Raw genomic sequence first — 13,625 nt, forward strand, 5'->3', positions numbered from 1 at the left:
TTTTCTTCGTTAGGAAGCAGTATAATGTTAGTTCCACTTTTTGCTTGACTAAACTTTATTGTTTTAGTGTTGGTGACAAATTGTTAACATTAATGGGAAATTTTCCTAAATGTCTCAGTTACCTTGTGTGAATCACAGGGTCTCTCTGTCTTGCTGCAGGAATTTTGAACAAGTTCCTGCACAACAAAAATGTCCCTCAAACAGTCATTCTGAAACCCACCTGAGATATGAGCCTGAGGCAGAAAGTTTAGGAAATGTGAGACAATGTTAAAATATAGTAAACTGTGAGCACATTTTTCACATTTTGGGATTAATTAAGCAATTGCATATATTTGAGCTTGTGTCATATGTATCAACTCAATTGAGCAACTGGATTTTTTCTCATAATCGTGTTTCAATCCAGAGAGATACCGACATTTTTAAGTGAGAATGAGATGTCTTCCTAGTCCAATATTCTCTTTAAGTTTAGCTTTACGTTTGATTTCAACCAACCAACCAACCAATCAATCAATCAATCAATCAATCAATCAATCAATCAATCAACCAATCAATCACTCAATCAATCAATCAACCAATCAATCACTCAATCACTCAATCAATCAACCAACCAACCAATCAATCAATCAATCAATCAATCAATCAACCAACCAACCAATCTATCTATCTATCTATCTATCTATCTATCTATCTATCTATCTATCTATCTATCTATCTATCTATCTATCTATCTATCTATCTATCATCTATCATCTATCTATCTATCTATCTATCTATCTATCTATCTATCTATCTACAGTATCTATCTATCATCCAACCACCCAACCTATCAAAATGTCATTGGTAAAAGCTCTTTTAAACAACCAAAGTCACTCAAAGTGCTGGACAATGGTAAAAACAAAGCTAAAAACAAAAAACTGCATATTATAAAAGTTTTAAATGCAAATCAAGTATTTTGTGACGAAAAACCTTTCAGCTGTAAAACTGAGAATTTATACCCGGAAAGACCTCGGCCACCCATCTCCTGAGTATTGGAAGTACTTGGCCAACAGTCAGGAAAGACATCAGATGCACCGAGTGTTTTATGCCTCCTCCACGCCAGTCGTACTCATCCCCAGGTTAGACTATGTTAGCAAGCATCCCCTGCTGACTTCAGGGACTTTGATTTTTTTAATGAACGGCTCAATATCTAATTCATTAAAGTGGCTGTTTTATTTGATGCACTTTCCTTACTCCAGCTGAACCCAGGGAGCGAGCCTTGGGGATGAGGGGAGAACGATGTCCAAACACACACACACACACACACACACACACACACACACACACACACACACACACACACACACACACTCACACACACACACACACACACACACACACACACACACACACACACACACACACACACACACACACACACACTGCCTGGGGTGTGTGCTGGCGAGTGGCCCTCGGAGATACTCGAGGGGCTCTGTTTGATTGTGACTACCCTCCACAGGGGCTGAGATCAGGACTTTTACTCAGTTTGACTGCTGAAAGACAGAAGCTGTAATTGGCCCTGTGCACCCTCTCCTTCATCATTAGAGGCAGGCCAAAAGGCAGGCTTAACAATCGGTTTGGGGTGCAATGCTGTGGCTTTCTCCGACTCTGAGCATCCATCTGACAATAAGAAAATAGAAAAGCATAAGGAGGCAACACCAGGCTTTAGTGTCATTTCAAAAATGTCACCCATGGCTCCACTTTGCTCGTATCCGCCGCGACTCTGCAATTAGCCTGCCTCTTAATTACCGACTCGTATCTGCTTGCATGGATCATTTTTACAGGCACGGGCTTTCCTTTGTGAGACATTTGTAGCAACAAATACACCAGACACAAATTTAATGGAAACATGCATTTTGTTACATGCACATAAAAAAATACATGGAATCTAGTTTATAGCAGGTTGGAAGTGTAAAGAAGGGAGAAAACAGACGCTGGTGAGGGAAAAGGTAAACCAAGAGGCTTTTTTGAAATTTGAAAGGGTCAGAGATGGAGTGGAAGGAGCTCCCTAGCAGGGGTCTGGGGATGTGTCAGGTGCCTGAGCTGTGCTCTGCGCCGGCCAGTGTTGTTGTTACACTGAGGGCAGCGCCACAAGTCCGAAAGTATTGATTTCCCGCCTTGTCAAGATGCAGAGAACTGTCATGTGGAGAACACTGACCTTGGTACGCACACTAAGACAACTATTCCCCCCGGTCCCCCGCGGCACAGAGAGGAGAGAAGAGAGGAGCAAGATATAGAAACAACAACAACAAGCTACTAAGTCTCCTGAAGGAGGACGGTGTGTGCATGGGTGTGTGTGTGTGTTTGTGTGTGTGTGTTTGTGTGTGTGTGTGTGTGTGTGTGTGTGTGTGTGTGTGTGTGTGTGTGTGTGTGTGTGTGTGTGTGTGTGTGTGTGTGTGTGTGTGTGGAGGGGGGTACAGGAAGCAGGTGAGGTAAAGAGAAAGAAATGGAAAGGAAAGGAGAGAATAAAAGTAGGAACAGGAAGCAAGGCAGAAATGGGGGGGGGGGGGGGCTAACAGTCAAAGCCAGAACTAGTTCCCCTGAGTTGTCAGTGGGCAGCACAGTGTCTGGTTATCACGCTGTTTGAAATGACAATGGCTTGACTTGTATTTTCCTCCTGAGACCCAACTCAGATCTATAAACCAGGAGGAGGGGAGGGATACAAGAGACAAGAAAAGGCTGGTCAGATAGAGAAACAGAAGAGCCTGGCTGAAGGACAACCTGACATAAAAAAAAACTGAAAAGAAAAGGAAAGTGAGGGAGAAGGAGCAAAATATTGTGTCCTTCTCTTTGCCTTTGAGATGTGCAGCAAAAGACAGAGAGGAAGGAAAAGACAAGAGGCAGCAGCTGGAGTGAAATGCTTTTCATGTGGAGCCTCCATCAGGATCTGACAACAAGAAAGGGCTCCCCGTCACCTGCAGCTACGAGACGGGGGCCGGCTCATCCCACAGTCACTGCAGAGACAGACGGGGAGAAAACAGAGCCTACAAAGAGCTCTCCGTGGGTTAGATCAGGGTGACAGACACTTAAGAGGCCCGGCTTTAGTCACACACCTCTCTCCTCAGATCTGAGCGTTTTGCTAACAAGCTCAGCAGCAAGTTTTCCTCTCTTATACACAGAGGCTTATGAATAAAGGCCACTTCTTCACGAGTTCGGTGTGGAGTTGTGAAGATATCTGTTCACAGAGTCTCTTTTTAGAGGGAGTCTGAAAAAAGGAGTAATTGAATTAGCTGACTTCTTAGCGTTTGACATTGTAAGCTTGGCTGTAAGTAAGGAAGTGGGGACTTTGGGAGTGGATTTAAGGAGCAGTGTTGGTTTTGGGGTTCTAATTTTACACTCTCCTGACACACACTATTCCCCCTTGGAGCTGCAGTTAGGCTCAGATATGGGAATGCTAATAACACTTGGATTGAGTGACTCTCCTATTTAAGAAGCTCCGTCATCTCTGAACCTTTTTAATTCCTGAATTTGTGACTCGTTAGTGTGTCAAAGAATTGGAAACACTCAGTCATTGTTCCGTTTGAGGATAAGAACTCTCAAACTTCTTCATCCTTCTGCTCTCAATCCTCTTATTGGACCCTGGCTTGAAGGAGGGGAGCCGATTAAGCACACCTTTAGCCACGAGACGCTATCGTAGCCTTGATGCCCGTGCTCGCCTCGGTTAGTCTGCCCTAATTTGGTCAAATCTAATTTCTAATTACATTTGCTTTCATTATCTGGGAGTATTAAATCCGAGGGCTTTAGTGGTATTATCTTTACTCGCTCGAGAAAAAAAAGAATCTTTGATCTAGATTAATAACATACACCCTCCATAAGTCTACACACACACACACACACACACACACACACACACACACACACACACACACACACACACACACACACACACACACACACACACACACACACAAACACACACACACACACACACACACACACACACACACATTTAATGAATCTGTGTCCTCCGTCTCGACGTTTTCCAGCCTTGGTGTCGATATTCACATCCACGTTCTCTGGGAAGACAGTCTATAAAACTCGCAACTTTGTGCTTTGTGAAGCAATTTCAACTAACTATCTTTTGCGTTCCTGTTGTGATAAAAGAATGACAAACAAAAGCTTTGAACTTTCAAACAGGCTTCTATAATCAGCTCCTGTATAAAATGAATACCAACTGCTTGCGAAGGTGAAAGATGGAGCTAAAAGGAGCAGCCTTTTGGACCCCCTCAGCCTCCCTCTGTGCCAGCTAGACTGACATCTGATGATCTTGGGGACAGGTGACCAAAGTGAGGCACGCCATTCTTCACATTCCATACAAGCTTCCAAGTAACGACGTGCCAACAGAATATTTTACCTGGTAAATCCAGCAGGAAAATGGGTCATCTCCCTCACTGGTGTCAACAAGTATGATGAAACACATGAGCATCAAAGTTGAAGATGTTGATCATACCGAGACGTCTCCTTTTCTCACCGTGCCTGCTGGCATAGCGGGGCTTCATTGCGCACATTTCTCTGGTGTATTTGATTTAATTTAAGGTTGTTTTTGGCAGAAATGCCTGTCTGCTCGTGCTGAATTCAGCTCTTATAGGTGGGATTAATAAAAGATCCCAGACTAAATATTTCTGTAAGATCAGATCTATCATTTCATAAAATAAACTAGACAAATGAGATATTTTCAAGTAAAAGTATTTATGAGAAAATTTGTGTGATTGTTTTGGGGTAGAAAAAATCCATTAATATTATTTTGCTTGTCAGAAAAAAATGTTGTTTAATTAAGGTTCACTAGGTAGTAAAATCTACTTTGGACAAGAATGAGAAAATACATTTTTAATAATGAAACATAATTGCATTTGTTTTATTATTTCTGTTCTTGTTTGTGCCTGTTTTCATGCCTGCTCTTGTATTTATTCCATGTATTCCCCTCCTGCCCATGGAAATGTCTGCTTAAGTGCTGTTCTGACATTAGCTGAGGGTAGTCACAGCATTTGGCCCGGGGACAAATACCAGAAAAGCCCTATAAATATGGATGCCACCCTCCCTCCTTGGGCTCCCTGATGAGCTTGCATGTGTCTGTGTGTGTCTGCGTCTGGGTGGTGTGCCGTTTGCTCTGTCACACCATGTCCCCACTGTTTGTTTACTCACGCTGACAGAGATACACTCGCTGGCTGAAGGCGCGCACCAGCAACGCTTGAAAAGTGCCAAAGAGCTTGCTAACGCTCCAGCTCCTGCTGTAAATAATGCATCTCCCTGCGCCGTGCTGCCAGCGAGCGCTACAAGCCCGGTTGTCTGAACCATTTCATAGGCTGATAAATCTGTAATCTGTTGCTTGTCACCCTCAGTTTGCCTGTGTGTGTGTTAGTCACAGAGCTGTGTGGAAGAAAGATGCTGCCCTGGTTCAGACATCTTCCTGTGTCTCTGCGCTGCCCCTCTGCGCTGCAGAGGCCCTGTGAGTGCCCTGTGGCTGCACTGATGCCAGCACGTGCCGAACTACCGAGAGAGTCCCCATGGGGAGGAAGTGGGCCATTAGTACAGTCCATGCCCCGCCATTTTATTCCACTTCAGTACATCTCACACAGGGCCGCTCTTTACTAACTATCTAACACATGCTAATTAGCCTAGCGACAGCAGAGCCCCCTTTTCTTTGCTTTGGGAGCAAATGTGCAAAGCAAAGCTGGACGAGGAAAACCGATGCCCCGTCGAGTTCAGTTGTTTTCTAATCTTTAAATAAAGCCGCTTAAAATATTACTCAGAGTTGAGTCTTATCTGTAAACTGTAGAGGTAAATGACTATAGCTGAATAAAAGAGCATACCTGTAACAGAAAAAATAAAATGAGCAACTTCCCTGCCATTCTAGATTCAGCGTAGCGTGCCATCTGCTCCCCTACCAACCCGCCTTACCGGTAGCGTCTTCATTTTCTGGAAGCAAGATCCACCGCAGCCTTAATGAAACTTAATGATGATAGTCATAACACAACAATAATCCAGTGGTCTGGAAAACTAATCAATGCATCTTCTCTCCTTCCCCTAATGACCTGTGAAAACAAAGCAATAAAAAGGTGGTGTGTGTTTGTTTTGGCCCGAGCAACCTGCTGATAACCGTGGCTGGCTGATTGGTGAAGAGCAGAGCCAAAGATGGCCTCAAAGATTAGGAGGATCACAAAGCTTAAGTCATCAGATGAGGGGAAGGTTCAAGTGTGTGCATTTTAGATGTTTTTAACCTGCATAAACTGTACGGCAGGGCTCGTTATCTCTGAGCTAAACACATGGCAACTTCCTGCTCTGCCTTCACCGCTATTTCCTGCATTAACCACTAAAGAAAATAGACGGGAAAACGCTCAGATTAGAAAAAGCCACACAGATTTACATCATCATTAGCATTCAAGGAGTCACCCAGCTCACGACGGGGAAGTTTGTTGTTAGTTTGGCGTCCATGAGAGAGTGGCGCACGTCTCAGCTAGTAGAAGCTAAATGTTAGCATTAGCGACTTCACAACATGGCAGAACAACAAGTGGTGTTATTTGTGGAGATAAAACATCAATGTTGCAGAGCAATGGAGTCAGTGGTAGAGGCCCATTGTTGTTAGCCAGTCAGAAGTCAGATGTCCAAATTTCAGGAAATAAGACTTCAAAACCCGCCGTCTTCTGCTCCAGCTACATTCTACTTCCTGAAACAGGAGCGCCAGACCTTTTTTCCTCCATGGAGATTGACTCACAATTCATTGATTTATATTGGAGACCACAGCAAATTTGTTGAACCAGGGCTGCCAACTTTTGAACACTTAAAGAGTGAGACGGGGTCATGGGGGTGGGAGCGGACAATTTGCCGACCGTTTAGAGAGGGGGTGTTGTTAGTATTGAGACTTTTTGTGCTCTACATTTTATTTATTTATTTTTACTCTGTACGGAAGAGGATTAGAGCCACCGACAAGAAAAAAAAAAGAAAAGAACTAGAATTTTTACTTTTTTCTCAGAATTCTGACTTTTAATCTCGGAATTCTGACAGGGAATTCTAGGGAAAAAGTCAGAATTCAGTTTTTTTTTTCTTTTCAGTGGCCGCAATCCTCTTCCGTACCTCTGACTTTACAGAGGGAACTGACCTTTGTTTAATAAAAAAAAATTTTCTTGAGGAAAATTTTACATCCATCTCTCCTGAACGTCTTCACATCATCTATCTATCTATCATCTATCTATCCATCTATCTATCTATCTATCTATCTATCTATCTATCTATCTATCTATCTATCTATCTATCTATCTATCTATCTATCTATCTATCTATCTATCTATCTATCTATCTATCTATCTATCTATCTATCATCTATCTATCTATCTATCTATCTATCTATCTATCTATCTATCTATCTATCATCTATCTATCTATCTATCTATCTATCTATCTATCTATCTATCTGTCTGTCTGTCTGTCTGTCTGTCTGTCTGTCTGTCTGTCTATCATCTATCTATCTATCTACAGCAAAGAGTTACTGCTAGATGTCACAAATGTCACATGAGAACTTTTAATTATAACTAATGTAATTTTTTTTAATTTCATCTGGGGTGGGCAATATCATGTCATTCATAATATTACCACTTATTATTTCCTTTCAAGAAAAAAAAATGTGTAAGCTAACTTCATGATGTAGTTGCATCCACTACAAAGATGATTATGTTCATGGGTCTTTAGCATGAAGTTGTTAAAGTTATCAAAACAAACATGGCTGGAATCAGTTTTCCCTGTAATCTGTGTCTCTAAGTGTGTGTGCTGCTGTAATGAGTGGATGTCCCCACTGTGAGACTAATAAAATTTACTCTATTCTGTTATATTAATTCATATCAGCCAGTAGGAAAAAAAAACAGTTTGTGGACTTTTGGCCTTTCCAGGCTTCCGGACCAGTATCCTGGTTATAGAGGAGGGCTTAGTCTCACAAACAGGAGAAACACACTGAAGCAGTGAATTCAAATGTTAGGATTCCTAATGTTTTAATTCACCGCTTCATCAACTAATGTAGGAGAGGGAACGTGTGAGTGAGTCACCACGGTAGGAAGCCCAGCTTGCTGTGAGCGAGCGATCTGTGGCTGATGAGTGAAAAAAAAACGAAAAACATTCGAGAGTGAAGCTCCGTCAACATCGGCTGGCGACGCAGCTGCATTTCTAAATAAAGCATGTCATTATGGCGGCGCCCGCAGCCGCAGCTCACGGTTCTGGGAGAAAGAACCGGGCATGCCCGTCCCATCAACAGCAGGTGGAGCTCACCGCTCTGCCCATCTCACAACCAGAGCGGAATAAAGCACATCGGCTTGGATTATGCTGTGATGCTGTGTGTGAAATAACGCCAGTATTACTTAAGTGTTGTTTGTGTGCATGTTGTTCAGTAGCTAATGCTACAATTAATATTATCTGTTTTATTCCATAAACCCTCCACACTGTGCGTGATGCGCGTTTGGGGAGTGCAGGCGCTGGTTTAGCGTGAGATATTGGAGGTGTGGCGTGAGAGCGTGTGAAGAGGGTCGAATGCGTGTGTCTCACGCTCAGTGCATGAGAGTTGGCAGCCCTGGTTGAACAAAGGAGTGAACTTGGTCTTTAAGAATAAATAATTGTGATGTGCTGCTTAAACATCCTTAATCCAACATAGTGTCCAAATCACTGTTAATGAGTAAATGTTAGCCTTTTTTTAGAAAGAGGTATTAAGAACCATTATGAGCAGCCAACTGTAATCCAAATTAATACTATATAATATAGTTTTTACCTAAAACACAGAAAAATTAAGATTTAAATAAGTGCTGCAGCCAGCCACAAGGGGTCTGCTTGTTTTGGTTCTGCTAGAGCTTCGACGTTGAGTTTGCACGTTTTTTCACATTGCATGTTGACAAATTGCACACGTGCAACACTTGAAATGACTCCAAATTTAAGTGAATTATCAAGCTCAAGACAAATGTGTTTCATATTCCCTGGTCTAATCCGACACACGAAGTGTGTCAGCTTGGGAGATCACTGTCAGGTGGATTACACGGGAATGATGGGGTGATGGGTCCTTTTTTCTCTCCCTGACTTGCTGGAGAGCCTGGTGTCCTGATTAAAAATTTCAGCTCCACTGACTTTCTAATTAATTAGCAAGGCCACTCAGAGGAGCACCATGGACCAATTAGTCTCTTGCAAGCTGATGATGCCTATCACTACAGCATCACCCTACAGCTGTCGCTCCCTGTTTCCAGGGCAGCTAGCGACGGACCCTCAGGTGTTCACACAGGTTTCATGCCGCAGCGTGCATGCATGCGTACGGCACCAGATGCACCGAGCATAATGACAAAAGAGGAAGTGAGCGCACACACATATGCACTCACACACACTAAGAGCAAAATTAAGACGTGGAAAACACAATTATACAAAAAAAATTAGAAATTCTAATTTCTTTGACAGACGCTTTCCCTTCAGGTTATCACAGTTGCTGTGTGACTTGTGAATTCTTCCAGCAGGTTGACCACAGGCCTGTGCTGAAGAATATCTCTCTTTTCTTTGGAGTTGGGGGTGGGGTTGGGGAGGATAGTGGGGGAGAGTCAGAGTTTGCTGACTTTGTGAGAACGGACTAGTTATGAGACTAAGGAAGCTCATTTCCACTTCAAGGGGACGTCTGAAACATGGCATCAGCAGACCTTTGCTGCACTTGCTCACTGTACATTTGTGGGTGTGGGTGTGCGTGTGCATGCATGCACGCACACACACATTATCTGTGCTCACTGATACCACTGACCTCCTTTCACTGCCTTCTTTGCTAGAGTCCAAAGTTTATTTGCACTCATGCAAAATGCGCTGATACAGTTTTTCTTCAAGTCTGAAAAACAGCCAAAAGCTAAAAAAAAATTGTGTTTAGCTTCAAAGCCCCTAGTGAACATTACACATAACACACTGCACACACAAGCACGTGAGTTTTGGAGTTTGTGTGTGTGTGTGTGTGTGTGTGTGTGTGTGTGTGTGTGTGTGTGTGTGTGTGTGTGTGTGTGTGTGTGTGTGTGTGTGTGTGTGTGTGTGTGTGTGTGTGTTTCAGCAGAGCAAACGCGCACCAGTGCAAGTCACTTTGCAAGCAAAACAGTCAGCACCGTTGTGGCTGATTAGTATGAGGAGAGGGGATGAATATTGGAGAAGGACTCTCAAGAGCCGCAGACGAAACATGGAGAGGATGTCAAAGCATTTTGTTCCCATCTCATTCATTAGCTCTAACAGGGGCTAGAGGACGCTAACGCCTCTCTCACAATCGAACAAAAAATAAAAAGGCTGCAAACAACACCGCCGGAAACAGTTGTAGTTATTAGATCGGCGTGTCTGACATTTTGTCGACATAAGTAATTAATTTAGTCTTTCTATTAGGAAAGTCCAAAGAGCCCAATTAACATGGCTAATATTGCTGCATCGTGTAAAAACATCAGGTTTTTTTAAATACAGAGGGAATATTCAAATGACTTGCCTTCATTATTCAAATTTGTAAGCACAGTCATCACTCGGGAAAGACACAAGATGGGATTCACACTCTCAGGAATACAAAAAGGATAATCAATCTTTTAGCTCAGTAAAGCAATGAAAGACAAAAGGCATGAGAACATTTCTGTTGAGTTAAAACTGCAGTTGGATGGTTTCTGACTTCTGTTTTTCACCAGAGAATGTGCTGCTTTTATGCACTCCGTCCAACTAATAATACAAAATAGGAGATTTTGAAATCTTGGCTGTTGTCTGCGCGAGTCTGTAACAAAAATAAATACACATGTAACTTAACTAAAATTACACACTAAATCAAAGCAGTGGACATGTGGAACTTTCATGGGAAGTCAGGCCAAATCCCACAGCTTTGCATTCTCAGGATCAGACAAATAATATTACTTTTAACTTAGAGGGTGCAAATGTAAAGGTCAAGAGCAACAATAAGGGACACTTTATAGTTTATACAATCCTGCATGTATAAATTGCGTTAGTGGGTTCTGTGTTTTTGGTTTTCACGCTCTTTCGGGGTGTTTGTTTTGCAGCAAACACACAGAGGGCCCCACCGCTGCGTGGCCGGAGCTCCTGGCTCCGCTCTCCCACTCGTATAGCTATAACAAAGTCAATATTACAAAGAGGTAACATATGTTGAGGTATGCTGCAGCCGTGCCCTGGTGCTGTGATTCTCGATCGGAGCACACACACACACACACACGCACGCACGCACACACACACACACACACACACACACACACGCATGCATGCACGCACGCACACACACATAGTGTGTAAAATAAAGTGTGCCTTCTTCTACCTATAAAGTATATCCCCTTTCTTGTAGCACATTTGTTCTCTGGTGAAAGCTGGTGTTTTGGCTCGTCTCACATGTGAAATCGTTCATGTGTGCGAGTGTGAAGCCAGCCTATCCAGTTGCACGGAATTATGTGTGAGTCCTTGTTGGTGTTTGTACGCTCACATAAATTTTAAGTGTGCATGTGTGTGTGTGTGTGTGTGTGTGTGTGTGTGTGTGAGGGCCAGTTTGTTTTGATTTTCCCTTACTTCAGCACATCTGAGAGAACTTTGCTGGAACTCCTGAGTCCTGTCCAAACAAAGATGGCCGAATGTGAGGGACGGAGGGGCGGTGGATCAGGGTGTGCATGCATAAGTGTGTGTGTGTGTGTGTTTTTTTTAAGTAAGCCAGGGACCAGGAGGGCCTTGCGAAAAACCGAGTAGGAGGGAGAGAAAACCGAGCCCCTGAGAAAGGCAGCTGGAAACACGGGGACTTGTGGTCTTTCTCCTCCTCCTCTTCCTCACCTCCCTCTTACTCCCTGCTCCAGCTGCATTCAGATGTGTCTGCATGACTCCCTCTTCCCGCCTCCCTACCACCATCACCCCACGCACCCCCCCAGCTCCATGCCACTGCCAGGAGGGGAGAGCGAGGGAGACCGTCACAGCTGGTAATACTTACTGGCCGTTTTGCCGCGGTGGAGGCACGAGATTCATTAGGGCCGCATTTTGTGCCTCGAACCGGTCGTGTTATTGTTAGGATGTGGTAAAATTATAAATATGGAGGGGTGAGGGGGATTTTGGAGGTGAAGGAATCTTGGGGAAATAGTTTGGAGTGAGTGGAATGGGAGGAAGGTTTTCTCAGAAGAAACACACCAGTCATTATCTCCTCTGCCACAGTCTTATGTTTCATGATTGGGCAGCAATAAGAAAAAGTCTGTCACAATTTGTCAACGTTAATGACTCAATGGCACACCAGCACTCAACGGCTGGAAGACACGGGCGCATATGTCGAATTAGTCAATAGCTTTATAATTGCAGGAATAAGGAATCCAGCTTTAGCCAAATGAAGCTGACTTAAGCGAGTCCAGGGAGGGAATTGGCAATTTGGCCAGGTCGATGATCACGCTGCTCCTCTATCATGCAATTATAAGTTTCTTCCTTTACTTTGACTCCCTTTACCTGTTTGAACTGCCTCTTCCTTGTGACCTGTGACTCTGAATCAGCGTCTAGTCTCCACTTCAGTCCCGCTATCTTTGAACTTTGTAAAACCAATAAAGATTAAAGCACCTTTTCTTTGGTCTCACCGTCTCTCTCTCTCTCTCTCTCTCTCTCTCTCTCTCTCTCTCTCTCTCTCTCTCTCTCTCTCTCTCACTCTCTCTCTCTCTCTCTCTCTCTCTCTCTCTCTCTCTCTCTCTCTCTCTCTCACTCTCTCTCTCTCTCTCTCTCTCTCTCTCACTCTCTCTCTCTCTCTCTCTCTCTCTCTCTCTCTCTCTCTCTCTCCACCCCCTTCACACACATTTAGACTCTCCACACTTCTGCCTTGTTGTGCAGACATGGGTGTGACACAGTTATCACTGCAGTAATACAGTTATTGGTTAAGTAGTCTCCTCCCCCCTTTTCTGTCGCTGCACTCATTCTCTGTCATGGGGGATTGTAAGCACTAATGGAACCTTCTTCTTCTTCTTCTTGGAGGGTTTTATCTAAAGTGGAACTCATGACAATCAACACGAAACAATCTTCTGGTTATGCTGGCTGAGGTAAAAACAAAATGCACTCATCTTTAAAGAACAAAAACCGCTTTTTCTTTTTTATTTCGAAAAGTAGGATCCAAGGATTTAGTGTCAAACAACCAGAAAACCGCAATCAGCACACAATCTTTCATTTTCACTGCTGCTTCATGTGTGTGTGTGTGTGTGTGTGTGTGCGTGTGTGTGTGTGTGTGTGTGTGTGTGTGTGTGTGTGTGTGTGTGTGTGTGTGTGTGTGTGTGTGTGTGTGTGTGTGTGTGTGGGTGTGTGTGTGTGTGTGTGTGACCAGGTGTTTATAAGGAAACCACTGTTGCTGACAAGTTGTTTGAACAAAACTCTGAGAAAAGAAACAAATATTATTGCTCAGTCGTGTGTCTTGCAAACCATCCAGCAGTGTTCGGTTTAGCTGCAGAAACACATGCATCGTTTGGAGATTGCTTACACACAATTAGTGCATGCTTTTTGTGTGTGTGTGCATGTGTGTGTGTGTGTGTGTGTGTGTGTGTGTGTGTGTGTGTGTGTGTGTGTGTGTGTGTGTGTGTGTGTGTGTGTGTGTGTGTGTGTGTGTCTGTGTAAAACAAACTTGG

General features: G+C 43.5%; 1 protein-coding gene across 3 annotated transcripts in view; it reads left to right on the forward strand.

Annotated features, from left to right (window-relative positions):
- Positions 1 to 13,625, forward strand: part of bnc2 (basonuclin zinc finger protein 2) — a 216,919-nt gene that overhangs the window by 145,232 nt on the left and 58,062 nt on the right. Inside the window, exon 1 of one of the 3 annotated variants that reach the window (XM_054743681.2) lies at positions 12,794 to 13,049. The exons of the other annotated variants lie outside the window; for them this stretch is intronic. Coding sequence (XP_054599656.1) covers positions 13,038 to 13,049 — 12 coding nt within the window. The 5' untranslated portion in view covers positions 12,794 to 13,037. Of the gene's footprint in view, positions 1 to 12,793; positions 13,050 to 13,625 lie in introns of those variants that run through there. 3 annotated transcript variants of the gene reach the window in all.

This window comes from Nothobranchius furzeri, chromosome 4 (assembly GCF_043380555.1).
Source record: "Nothobranchius furzeri strain GRZ-AD chromosome 4, NfurGRZ-RIMD1, whole genome shotgun sequence".
NCBI lineage: Eukaryota > Metazoa > Chordata > Actinopteri > Cyprinodontiformes > Nothobranchiidae > Nothobranchius > Nothobranchius furzeri.